We start from the raw sequence: 14117 nt of genomic DNA, 5'->3' as shown, positions 1-14117 counted from the left end.
TAGGGGTGAGAGCACGACAGGCATGCAGGAAAAAAAAAAAAACAAGAGTTTCCATTACTGATTTCCCACGGATGTCATTTGACCACTTTAAGGAATAGAGCGCCCCATATAACAAACAAAATCCTCACAGTGTTTGTTTCTCAGCCAGAAGGCCATGTGAGGATGTGCGAGTCCTGCTCTTACAGTGACCTGTCTGTGTGCAAACATAATGAATAAGGCTTTATACCATCTTTTAAAGGAACAGTTCACTGGAGAATGAGCTCTGTCATTATTTACACAACAAACTTATTTATACAAAGACAAAGCTACCTATTGGTTTGCATATAAAACATGGTCAACACAATAAGTATCTGAAAAAATATGAGTGAATAAAGAACTCCAATTATTAAAAAGTCATATTTTGGTTTTGGGGTGTCCAACAACCGGCTGATATGCGTGCAAGGTCACAAACAACTCTTTCATTTGTCTCATAATATGCATTTATTTTACCTAATTATCCCAACGACTCCCATATGATTCGTTCAGCGACTCATTTATTCTCAAACCCCTCCTTAGCGTGAAGCTAATCTGTGCTGATTGGTCCGATGACCCAGTCTGTTGTGATTGGTCGACTGGGTTCAGCGTAAGACAGAGAGAAGCACACAGAGTATGTAAGAGCCAAGTGCAGGAATGCAATAAAGCAGTGCAGTTAAACACTAGCATATTACTCTACTTTTAAACCTAACCCCAAGTGATAACAATGACATGATTCAGTATTAATCCACACAGTGGAAAAAGTTTAACTATTTAAAAAATTTACTGCGCCGCATGTGTGAGGAACAGCTGATGGTGGCCATAGCAAAGACAAACGGCAGAGGATCGCGAGTTCAGAAACCCATTTAAATCAGTAAAGGAAGAAGAGTACATCACGCTTTTAACGTGGTTTTGGACACAATATGTGAATAGCCCCATGAAGGATTAACCTGAGAAATACAGTACAGGCACTGATTTATAACAGATAAGTGAAAACAAGTCCTGTAGAGCGATTACAACTTATAACACACAATTAAATACATATTTAGCAAACTATACAAAACGAGGAAACAATTTTAATTACACTTACATGTTATAATCCAGAGGAAGAAGAAACTGGTCCATATAAACTGTAACAGTTACTGACAAAGTCTCTGTTAAAGTCTGACAAAGTCCCATACATAATAGTCTCTGCGAATCAGTCACTTCATATTTGGTTATGTACCGTATCGACGTCGACACGTTCAAGCCAAAGATCCGAACCTAACTCGATTCATTTATTCGACTCTGAGTCGACTCTTTCATTAAAGAATCAATAGTTTTAAACATGCTGCATTTTCAGATTTAAACCTCAGCTGAATGTTTCCATTCACTTAGAGCTGTGTTACATACTGCATGGAAGGTCATTTTCAAAAACCCATAATAGGGGCTCTTTAAATAAGTTCAAATTCTGACCGTCAAATTAGTTATAATAATTATTTAATTTATTTAATTGATTACAATTTTAAATAGATGATGTGTGTTTTTATTTATAATTTATTTTAAGAATTGTATACGTGTATGTGAGTGTGTGCAAGAGTGTGTGGGTGTTTTCCAGTGTTGGGTTGCGGCTGGAAGGTGATCCGCTGCGTAAAACGTGCTGGATAAGTTGGCGATTCATTCGGCTGTGGTGACCCCTGATTAATAAAGGGACTAAGCTGAAAAAGAAAATGAATGAATGAATTGTATACATACATTTTTGTTTATTTATTGATTCACTCGCTCATAAATGTATTTGCATATTTAATAATGTTTTCATTAAATCGGCAATAACAATTTATTGCATTCCTAATTGCTACATTTTCTTATTAATTATTATTATGAATGTATGGTGGCGACATGGTGGCTCAGTGGTTAGCACTGTCGGCTCACAGCAAGAAGGTCGCTGGTTCAAGCCCCGCCTGGGCCAGTTGGCATATCTGTGTGGAGTTTGCATGATCTCCCTGTGTTTGCGTGGGTTTCCTCCTCAGTCCAAAGACATGGACTATAGGTGAATTGAAAAAACTAAATTGGCTGAGGTGTATGAGTGTGGATGAGTGTGCATCAGCTGTGTAAAACATATGCTGGATAAGTTGGTCGGTTCATTCTGCTGTGGTGACCCCTGATAAATAAAGGGTCTAAGCCGAAGGAAAATGAGTGAATGAATGAATGAATGAATGAATAGGATGCCATTTATTTTGAGTGCTACAAGTATCATTCATTCACGTGTGTATTGAATTGGAGAAACAATGTAAACATTCTGCAAACATTCTCTTTTTTTATGCTAAATTTTTAAATAGATTGTTATATTGTCTTAAGGTTAAAAAAATAGTTCAAATGACCTGTTTCATTCCTTGTATTTCTCTATTAGGAAACCTTTAGCTCATCTTTGGCTCAGATTTAAGTAAAGTAAGGTGGAGCACTAACAATTTGTATTATTACCTGAGATTAAAGGATAACAGTGAGACAGCTTTTGAAAGAGAGATCAAAGTGACTCTGATCAAACAACAGGATGATTTAGAAACCACTGTTTGTTTATCCGGTTTCTTAGACAACCATTGTAATCCATTGACTGCGGTTGTGTATCATAAATTCATAAAGATCTCACTAGTACACTCCTATAGATAGAAAGCCGTGTGCACAATGCATACAAAGTTACAATGACATACTTGTGACTTTCCCTGCTCGACCTGTAGTGTCAATGTGTCCCAGAGAGAGAAGGAAAGAGCAACTCACACCGTCTGGAAAATATTACTCAGATTCCAGCAGGCGGGGTTTCTGATTATGTTGGCATAAGTGGAAATGGGAGAGAGCGAGAACAAGAGATTGATAGGCCTGATGGAATAGGGGAGGATTTATGCCTATGCAATGCGGAACTCCTATATTTTGCAATCTATATTTAATCCAGAACATTTCTGCATTTCTTTGTGCTCTTGGAGTGTCCACCAGAGGGCGCTGCTCTGTTTTTGGGTCAATGCTTGCAGTGACCTTGGGTTAGGTTTTACCTGTGTACTGCTGACTTTACAAGTGTGTGTGTGCGTGTGTGTGTGTGTGCGTGTGTGTGTGCGTGTGTGTGTGTGTGTGTGTGTGTGTATAAGCAATTTGTCATGTTCATATTGGGTGGAGAGACCAAAATGGGTGTGTTGTCATTCATTAACCCTTTGTCCAGCACCAGAAAGACTTTATATGGTCCTCTAATGAGAGGTTTCGTAAGACTTTGACACACTTTTCTCAACTTGCATTTCTTCTCTAGTTTAATCTTTCTCTCTACATTAACTTGATAAGCATGTATACAGCCACCAAGAGAGTGATCTGTGCACTTTGTAGCACACTTGGCCCATTTTTTTATTTAGTATTTTCAAGGGTAACAAACAGAGCCAAGCTCATCAATCTTATCTTCTTGATGGATCCATATCTGAAATCTCCCTCAAATCTGCTTTAGCTTGCTGGGAAAAGAGGAGGAAAATTTGCTTGGCATAATCACTAGCTGCAATTCATCCAGCATGCAATGAGAGTTACGGAGATTTCCGGAATTCCAAATCCCAGATTCCTCAAGTCTGTCAGTACAAGACATGGTTTTTGATATAGTTTCTTACACATTTTTTGTTAACCCTTGTGTGCTGCTGGGCGTGTGATGTTTTCATCACCTTTGAGGTGATTTTGAGTCTTAATTTGGCCACACATTCTCTGTGTTTCAGCTAATGGAATGAGTTTTGGTGACAAATCTTATTGTGACACATATTTTGGGAAAATGTTTTGAAAATGTTCAAAAACTCAATACGCTTAAATTTGCTACCCTTCTGTTAAGTTCATGACTGTTTTTTTGTCTCATTCACTTCAATTATAACCACATTTTTTGATTGCAAAGGCCTGACACCATATTGTTATGTATTCTTTATTGTTGGTGGTTTTCCCTGTTGGATAGAGGTAACAAGTGTATTTTTTTAATGTTGATCAAGTTGCAGTGCAAAAAGGATTAATTTATGGCTTTAGAGTAGGGCTGCATGATTCTGGCTAGAATGAGAATCACGATTTTCTCACGGTTCTGTAGATGTAAAATAAAGGTTAATATGAGTAGGCTATTATTATTGTTATTTCTCAAACATATGATAGAACAACAATAATAATATTAGGCCTATGTGTATGTCTACTGTTGGTTAAAACGTTAAATTCTGTATAGACTTGGAATGGTGGACTTGAACAGACTTTAAATATGTCCTGGTTGTTAATTGACAGTAATGATGTCAAAATACTAATAACTATTCATAATTCTAAAGTTGAATTATTATTTTCGAGACATATGCTTGTCATTTGTCATTGACAACATTATTAGATTGTTTTTACACTGGTATCAATATCAGATTTCTTCTTGCATTATATTCAACATTATGTAGGCTGAAGTAGTTATACAGACCCAGTAAACATTTATTTTCACGCACATTACTTTGTGTTCGCTATGAAAGAAAAACATATTAAATGCTTGTCATAATCATAACTTTAAAATCCGTTATAATCGTTTAAATGATTTTCACTTTCACTGCAGAGTGTGCTGCCGCCACAACAAACATACATGCAAATTATACTTCCAGTGCAGCTCCCAATCAATCGCTCTGTGCAACAAACTGAACATTATGTACAGCTTTATTACCTGTTATTCACAGCCTATGCAGGTTCTGTTAACTAAAGTAGAGTACATTGGCGGACACTCGCGTGTCCTCTTCGTAGTAAACAAATAGTGCATCAGCTCATGTTTGATTTACATCACGTTAAGTGAAGACAGAAATATTTTTGGGTCAATTATACCTTATAAATACAGTACATTACACTTATATGTAGTGCACTGTAAAAAATGCTGGGTTCCACACAATTGCTTCGTTACCCCAACACAAATCGATTAACTTTAATTGTTTTTTACAAATTTAAGTGGATTGAACATAAAATAATTAAGTTGTCCCAAAAAAATCCTTAAGAATTGTGTTGACTCAGCACATTTTAAATATGTTGTTTGAACAAGTAGCAAAAGCTTTTTTTTTAGTGTATAGTGAGTGCGTGTGTGTGCATGTGTGTGTGAGAGAAAGATCTTTGTGCACTTACCTTGATACATCTGAGAAAACTCTCAAGACGTAGTAAACATAGTAAGTGTATTTATATACACACAGACACACACACACACACACACACACACACACACACACACACACACACACACACACACACACACACACACACACACACACACACACACTATAATTGGCTGTTTTACTCCATACAAAAGACAGAAACTTTTTTGCACAGGCCGTTCTAAAGAGTTAATGGTGCTAACTGATGATCAACAGTAAAAAATGACAAATTTGACCTTTTCCCAGAAAGGAAAACCACCAACAAACAAGAATGCGTGAATATGTGGTGTCATGGCTTTGCAATCAAAAAGTGTGGTTCTAATGGAAGTCAATGGGGCAAAACAGCCACCAACAGTTTGAACAAAACACAAGGGTCATAAAGAGGTACAGGTTGGTTTTCAGGACAGGCACATGCAGTGCTACTATAGGGGGGTGCAAGGTTTTAGCTTTTGATGTAAATCCCATTGCAGGAGGACAGAGCAAACGAGTGGAGGAAGGCAGAGAGAAGGGGGAGTGTGTCACTTTTCAGAAGGACTGACTCGTGCCTCCGTAGGCAGCGAGGGGGGGAGAGAGAGAGAGAGAGGGTGAGAGAGACTTGGGGAAGGAGAAAAAAGTTAAAGCTAAAGAAATGGCAGCTGGGACGCTCCCACACATGGTGCAGAAGAAGTTAAAGTAACAAACTCGGCACACTTTCTCAAACCAGAGCCGCTGTGTTGGAAATATTAATAATTCATATACGTGCAGCAACAAGCTGGGAAGAACGGGAAGATGAAGTATCGTGGCATGGTAAGAACCACAGCATGCTCCATACTAAACTAAAGCAGCTGGGAGATTTCTGCAATGTCAGTGGAGGGCTTACGAAAGTGAAATATGGGGTACTGGTCTAAACTCCTCAATATATTTTGTGGGTTTAGAGATTATGTAATGATTGGAAGGTAGAATCAGAGTCTGTCTATCTGTCTGTTTGTCTCTATCTATCTATCTATCTATCTATCTATCTATCTATCTATCTATCTATCTATCTATCTATCTATCTATCTATCTATCTATCTATCTATCTATCTATCTATCTATCTATCTATCTATCTATCTATCTATCTATCTATCTATCTATCTATCTATCTATCTATCTATCTATCTATCTATCTATCTATCTCTCTATCTCTCTATCTATGCAGATATTTGCTGTATAAGCATTGCTACGATTTAAGCTTTGAAACATTAAATATATTTTTTAAGAATAGGATTTTTATATATTTTCCCTTGTAAACTGAAATTATGGACAATTTGTTGAGTAGGTTATTGTTTATAAGGATTCTCTGATCCTTCATTTCTGAGTTTTTATGTTTAAAGGTACAGTTCACACACAGTTTCAATTTGCTGTTAATTTATTCTATCTAAGGTCATGCGAGATGTAAAGTAGGGCTGTACAATATTGGGAAAAAAACTGACATTGCGATATTTTCATTCAATTTGATATATATTGTGATATAAATGCAATTTCAGCAGATGACTTAAATAGCTGGTAAATAATTCATAATTTTAGTGGAGCATATCTGCATAAGATATCATTTTAAAAAATGACAAGCAAAGTTAAAGGCAACAGACAAAAGATGCAAATAAACAATGATTTAGGATTTTCTGGGGAGTCAAACAGTATTCAGTAATAGAAATGAAATAATCACTGTAAACATTCCTCAGTATTTTACACAAATTAGCTGTCACCCCTTATAATACCTCAACGGGAAGACCAATAGCCGAAAAACTTCATATTTGGATGAACCTTAAAATCTTAAAACCTAAAAATAAAACCATAACAGTTCATTCATTTTGTTTATTGAAGTTAATGCTGACTGACGTTAAAAAAACAACCATTATTCTTAAAACTGTAAAGACATTTTAAAGTAAAATAAAATATTCAAACTATTAATATTAACTACAGCCGTTAAATAAAAAAATAACACTGGCTCATGCATCATTAAGTAGTGATATTAATTGTGAAAAAACACTTTTTCCTCTGAAAAGAAAGATTTGCTGTTTGTCGATCCCATCATGTCCTTATCCTCTCTTGAGACCCTCTTTCATGCCGGACATTCTGACCATCAGTTTCTTGATGTGTTTATGCCATAGTGTTGTCTCGCAGTGAAGCAATCTCTGGCTTTGACCCAGCAGCAGTCACTGTTGAATTCCAGACGAGAAGGGGAGTGAGAGTCAGAGAGAGATAATGAAACTGGCGTCTGTCATCAGGCCATTCCACCCTGCTACATTTCTTCCCATCTCTGTCATTCACGACCTTCCTCTGAAAGCTAACAGAAACTTCAAGAACAAGGCCTCAGTATGCGAATGCTGGGCTTTCCGAGGCCTGTACGCTTTTACCTATGCAGTGATGATACGCTATCATTTGAGTGTCATTTGCAGAGCATCATTTAACATTCAAATAAACAGACCTTGCAGTCAGCACCACTTCAGATGTGATCAGGTTTCAGTTTTGGGGCACATTATGTCATAAGCAGGTAACCGATGAATGTGTGACATTAGATTTATGGCATCTGGCGCAGTTTCATTCGAGATTCCACTGAGTTGCTAAACCGCTGCATTGCTCACAGGTAGATCCACATCTCAGGAAATGAAGTTCATAGTGACATGTTTGTCTGAACAACTCAGTGCTGAGATATTAGGTTGGTTCATAGCATTGTATGCATATTTGATCGTGTGCAGTGCTGCAAATAAACCAAACTGCAGTCCAGTAAGCAGTTTACAGTTCTTCCGACTCATGCTCTTCAAATGCCCTCTGGTCATGAATGCATTGCATTGTCCGGCATGCTGGAATGAAGGAGAACTGCTCACTTTATATCTTCTACATGTCAAAAGGAGTGTGTGTATGTGTGTTTTACCATGTGCGCATATAATGCAAGACTCTTCACCTGTTTAGACAGAGCCGGTCACACCTGTCTGTTGACTTTCTCCACCAGCTGACTTTCCACAGCCCCTTTAGCATAAGGACAGCCGTGCAGTCAGCAGATCGGCGTGAATTACAATGCCACCCATGGAATTTCTCGCCATCTGGGTGGCGGTAATTAAGAAAGCATTGTAAGACATTTGCTGTGAAGATTGCTAATAGATGTGGCCTAATTAAAGGCATAGTGTCATTTTCACTGGTATTTGCAACAAATGAAGACGTGGATTGATAAGGGTAGAATCATGGGAGTTGTGGTCTTCATTGCGTTCAATGGGACTTCGGACTTGCAGAAATCGTGTTCATGGTTGAACTAAATGCAGAACTTATCATGGTAGTATGAAGCAGGGCATGGGCCAGTATGGCCTTGGATAAAAATATAACGGTATCAAGGTATTGTGATAACTGCTCTAAAATATTTATTTTTTAAATGTCTGGAAAAAAACCAACACATTTTTCCCCTTTGAAAACAATATATTTTATTTTTCGAAAGATTAAAAGTATTTAGGAGCAGTAAACATGTCAGGCTAAATAATTAAACTTAATAATTGACTTCTGCTGTCTTCATTAGTTTTAAAAACACAGATTTCTTTACATTTTAAAATGGCATCTTTGTATATCTTTTCTGCTGGAGATACTGTTGTTCTAAAAAAGTAAATAAAAATTTTTTACACACACCTTGGGGATGGTATTACAGAAAATGTTTGCAGTTTTAAAGCTTTTTCAAACCGTGGTATACCCTGAAAACGGTTATCGTCCCATGTTTAGAATGTAATGCTGATCGAAATCAAAGTGAAATAAGATTGTTAATGAGAGACGAATGCGATTCAGCTGAGCTTTTATTATGCCAGAGTTGACCATCGTGATCACGGGGTAGAATCAACGGCATTTTATGATACTGGATACATTTTAGGGTTTTGTTCTGTTAAAGTTATAATCTGTGAAGTCTAATAAAACCCACAACACATTAAAAAGCATCTTTAGTGTTTCCCTATTTTCGGAAGTCAAGAGTGTTTAATGCAAGTCACATAGCAGGGATATTTGATTGCATTTTTTAAAAATGTATTTAAATTTTGCTTAACAATGCAAATTTAAAAATGCAAATTAAGAGAAAAAATAAAAGAAACAATCACAACGACACAAAAAACAAATTGAAATATTGTATGTGCATGTCATATTTAAATTATGTACTCTGTTGTAATAGATACATTATACCTTGATTGCGTTTTTAGCACTTTAGCACAGTGTTTCATTGCCTTTTTCATGACTATGCTTTATTAGTGGCATGCAAAGTAGATGCTAAAAAGTCACATTTGTTTTAGAGAAGTGCTAAAAATGTATCCCCCTCTCCCTGACCATCTGCATGCATCTATGCTTCAGGAGTCTGATCTTTTCACACTTCTTTTTAAAAACAAAACAAACAAAAAAAGAAAAGCAAGAAACCACTTGTTGCGTCTCACACGTGTCATGGTTAGTGTTTAATGTTGTGGGAAGCCTCCTTGATTTATTGGTGTTTCTTCAGCTTTGGGCACTTTTGTGTTTGTACATATTTTAGCAGTTTAGTAAGCTGTATTAAACACATTTTGCTCTCTTTATTTGCATCTTCCAATTCTGTCAGAAGTTTTTTTTTCTAGCTTCTTGAGCCGTTTTATGACAGTGTCATTTCCTTTAAAAGCATTGGGTATGGAAATGACTTGTTAACCTTTTCAAATTACTACTAACTTGGCAGTTATGTAAATAGTTGGTTTTGGTGGTTGCAAAGTCATACTTTGTCTAAAAAGAAAGAAATTATTTTCACACAATGAATATTACATTGAATAATATATATATTTTTTGTTTTATTATCTCACAAACAATATAATGTCTATATAATAATACAGTTATTATTATTATTATTATTATTAGAAATAATAAAAAAATTATAATAATTCAATAATAATAATTATTATTATTATAATATACATTTCCTTTTTGTTTAATTATTTCACAAATAGCATAATGTCTGTATACTAGAGTTATTATTAATAATAATAATAATAATAATAATAATAATAATAATAATACAATAATAAGAATTATTATAATATTAATTTCCCTTTTCTTTCATTATTTCACAAATATCATAATGTCTAATGTCTAATGTCTAATATTAGAGTTATTAGTATTATTATTATTATTATTATTATTATTTTATTATTATTATTAATAATAATAACAATAATAATACAATAATAATAATCATAATATTAATTTCCTTTTTGTTTTATTATTTCACAAATAATATAATGTCTATATATTAATACAGTTATTACTATTATTATTATTGTGAAAAATAATTATGTTATTATTAAAAAATACTATACATAAAATATTATATAGTATGCTATTTGTTTTATTTAGAGTTTAATAGCCCTATATATTTTGGGATTGCTTGTCAAGCCTAAGACTTAAATATACCAACAAAATATAGCAAAAATAAACCATGTTGTAAGGTATGCAAGTAGATTAATAGTTCCTTGGACTTTAAACGTCTTGTTTAAATAGAGCTTTAGTAAAAATAGCGCACTTACAGACATATTTCAATGTTTAAATCAGCCCCAGAAATAATCTGCATGTGTATGACTCTCGACCGCACACTGAGAGAAAACCGAAAGTAACCCAAACATATAGAACAGTACTTTAAATGTGCAGTAGGTGGGGGTCAAAACCACAAGTGGCTATATGCGACTGCAAAAAAATGATAGTGATTCAAAAATATGCTTTGTTGGGCAGAGTCTTGTTATATTTTTGATGTCAGTTGCGGGCCGGAGAGTCACAGACTCACAAACAAAGTTACATTTTTAGATGCAAAATTGTATTTTTTACCAACTAAAATAGTTCCTAACAAAGATGGATCTGAGCATTTGTGCATCTAAGAGCAACACCTTTATGCATTTATCATTGTTTGAAGTTTGGTTCTGTAGCGGTGCTCTCCAGGACAATCTGTGAGTCTCCACCCCGTGTTCTTTCCGGAGGTAGGAAAGAAGAGAGAGGTAACAAGTGAGCCAAATGACTCAATCAGGATGGAAATAGTTGGTAACCTCCAAAAGCTTGAAGTCATAAGCAAGCGGGCAAGATTTACTTTTCTTCTCCATCGTTCCCGGTGAGAAGGGAAGGAGGCGCCCATGCCTTTCTCTGGATAACATGGAATGTGCCCTTTATCCTCTGCCTTCATTAATTATGAAAATAAAATGCACAGTACTACATTCTCCTCTCGAACTCCCTGAATTGTTAACAAGACAGAATCATCGATGTCTCCTTAATGAAATGAAGTACTGGAATGTTTGATTTGCTCGATCTCTCTTTTGGAAAAATCAATCTGTGTAATCATAGCTCTGCTCCCTATCTGTCTGTTTCCTAAGACTGCTAATGTCTTCATGCAATGTGAGAAGTGCTGACGAAAGCAGCTTGACTCGGCAGATCTCACCGAAAGAGCTCTGCTAACAAGAAACAGGCTAATCGGTAGGATGTTGCAAGGTCAAGCAAGAGCCATTTATTGTTCAATTCTTCCTTTGTACGTACAAACTGCTTCATGCTTTTTAAAAAAGGTTAGAGTGAAAATATTTACCCATGGTTCTGGCTGGAGTGTTTCAGTCCTTTTGTTTTGAGAGCAGGATTTGGAAAAAGTGAGCACATGGTGAAGGCGCATATACCAGTATGCTTGGGGAAGGGGACCAAGGGTGGGTGCAGGAAAGCAAATTCATAAAGCCCCCAGAAGAACAATGCTGTAATGGAGCCTGTTTCTGGAGAAAGTGAAATGGGAAGGAGATTTGGGGGAAAGAAGTTTTGCTTTCTAGTTATGGCGTATTTATTGTTCTAATGAATGGCTATTTTCATCTACATTTAAGGGTGTGTTGTATTTGTTGTCTGCGATATTATCGTAATTGTAGTTTTAACGGTGTGTGAGATGACGTTATTAAGTTTGTCAATCACTTTGGAAAAACAAACAAACATTGAATCCAAAACTGTGATGATTGTCTGAATTTAACATCTGTTGCACTGGAAATATAAAAGATTCATTGCATTTACTCATTTTTTAAGGTTAGTGGTTGCAATCAATTTATATGACCTGAATTGAAACAAATAAAATTTATAAATGTTTATTAACTTTATTTGTTTGTTTAAATTCAGCCCATATAAATCGTTTGCAACCACTAACCTTATAAAATTGAGTAAATCTAATGAATCTTGTGTAGAATGCAGTTATAATGGCACTGTAATTCCAGTTATGAAAGCTAAATTATCCCATATAAGGGTTTTGATTTTATATATATATATATATATATATATATATATATATATATATATATATATATATATATATATATATATATATATATATATATATATATATATATATATATATATATATATATATATATATAAGGGATCAAGTGCATTCAGGGGGTTGTTATTGCAACATATAATGCCTGAAAGGCTTATCGGCAGAAGCACAGGCTGTTTTGTTGGATAAGTCTGAAGGCACTCTTTTCCGCGTATTAACATCCTGCTGCTTGCCACCAAACACAAAAATCAGACACAAAACATTGTTATGAGCCATAATAGTTACTTCGATGCAAAGCTGACCAAAACAAAAACGTTTGAAGGAGCATACACTAATCTACATATTATTCACAAGCTGGTGCTAAACAGTCAAAAAACACAGCATGAGAGACAAGCATAAGGATGTGAACGTATTCACTTACAGTTAGGCATGGGACGATAACCGGTTTCGAGATTTACTGCAGTTTGGAAAAGTCAAGGTATTAGCAAAAAATGTTTTGTTATACCATTTCTAAGGTATATGTAAAGGGTTTCAGTGTTTTTTTTTTGAATGCATTGTAAACAAATCTGTGTTTTGAACCTAATAAAGATAATTGAAGTCAATAGTATTTTAATTATGTAGCTCAACATGTGTACTGTTCCAAAATATTATAAATGTTTCCTGTAATATATCGTGTTAAATGGGGGGGAAAGTTGTAGTTTTTCACTAAGACATTTAAAAAGAAATTATTTTAGTGCAATAAACACAGTACCGTGAATCCGTGATTTATTTATTTTTTTATCCAAGGTTATCATACCATCAGAAACTTATACCGACCCATGCCTACTTGCAGTCAGATGATTTGAAATACTCGGATGAGTCTGTGGTGTTAGTTTCATTGGTTGTTATCTGTAAATAACATACCTTGAAATGTCTCAAAATACATACTCCATAAAAGCAAAAAAACTTGACTTGTTAGTTATTTGTAGCAAGGCTCGTCCTTTTTAAACAATTGCCTGAAATCAATATTCTCAACAGCGCCATATGGCTATAACTTTTGCACTTGCTTTTTACTTAAATTTGGGTTCGCATATGTGGTGTGACTCATGTCTAATGTATTTCTCTGGTTGAGTGTAAAACCAAAATTGTCCCATACTTTTTATTAATTTGATCTATTTTGAATTGTGCGCTGCAGTTCACGCTGCTAAAATGGCCACTCAATCAAGTGATACAGCACACTGTAAAACAATCCGTTATTCTATGTTTTTTTCCAGCAGCTGGGGTGCCGGAAAAAAGCATAAAATACCAGACGTTATATTACATAAATTTCCTTAAATTTATGTAATATAATTTCCTTAAATGCCTGCAATTTAATGGCCATTATTTTACTTTTTTTTTTATTTTTTTATCGGCACCCCAGCTGTGACAGTAGCAGTATTTATATGACAACCTTTGTTGTCATTTAATGCTTACTTTATTGATTATTTTGTTTAATTTTAAAACATGTTTATGAAAACATGATTTAAAAAACTGATTTATTTATATTTTAATTTCCGCAGCTGTTGGTACACCGGTCGAACCACTTTTCCGAATTTTCATTGCCAGTAGCCAATCGTGTATATGTATATGTATATACGTTTGGTTTCTAATAATTCAACTGACATCAGTATTTTTTTCTTCTAATTTGCACCCCCAAAAATGTACAGGT

At 35.0% G+C, this 14117-nt stretch overlaps 1 protein-coding gene across 3 annotated transcripts in view; it reads left to right on the top strand.

Moving 5' to 3' along the window:
- The window catches only part of myo1cb (myosin Ic, paralog b), a 79684-nt gene that overhangs the window by 25721 nt on the left and 39846 nt on the right, over nt 1-14117 (top strand). Inside the window, exon 1 of one of the 3 annotated variants that reach the window (XM_056474384.1) lies at nt 5747-5936. The exons of the other annotated variants lie outside the window; for them this stretch is intronic. Within the exon in view, the coding sequence (XP_056330359.1) occupies nt 5919-5936 (18 nt within the window). The 5' untranslated portion in view covers nt 5747-5918. Of the gene's footprint in view, nt 1-5746; nt 5937-14117 lie in introns of those variants that run through there. 3 annotated transcript variants of the gene reach the window in all.

Source organism: Danio aesculapii, chromosome 15 (assembly GCF_903798145.1).
Source record: "Danio aesculapii chromosome 15, fDanAes4.1, whole genome shotgun sequence".
Lineage (NCBI taxonomy): Eukaryota > Metazoa > Chordata > Actinopteri > Cypriniformes > Danionidae > Danio > Danio aesculapii.
Note: the sequence above shows the minus strand (reverse complement) of the source record. Positions and strands in the feature narration are given on the sequence as shown.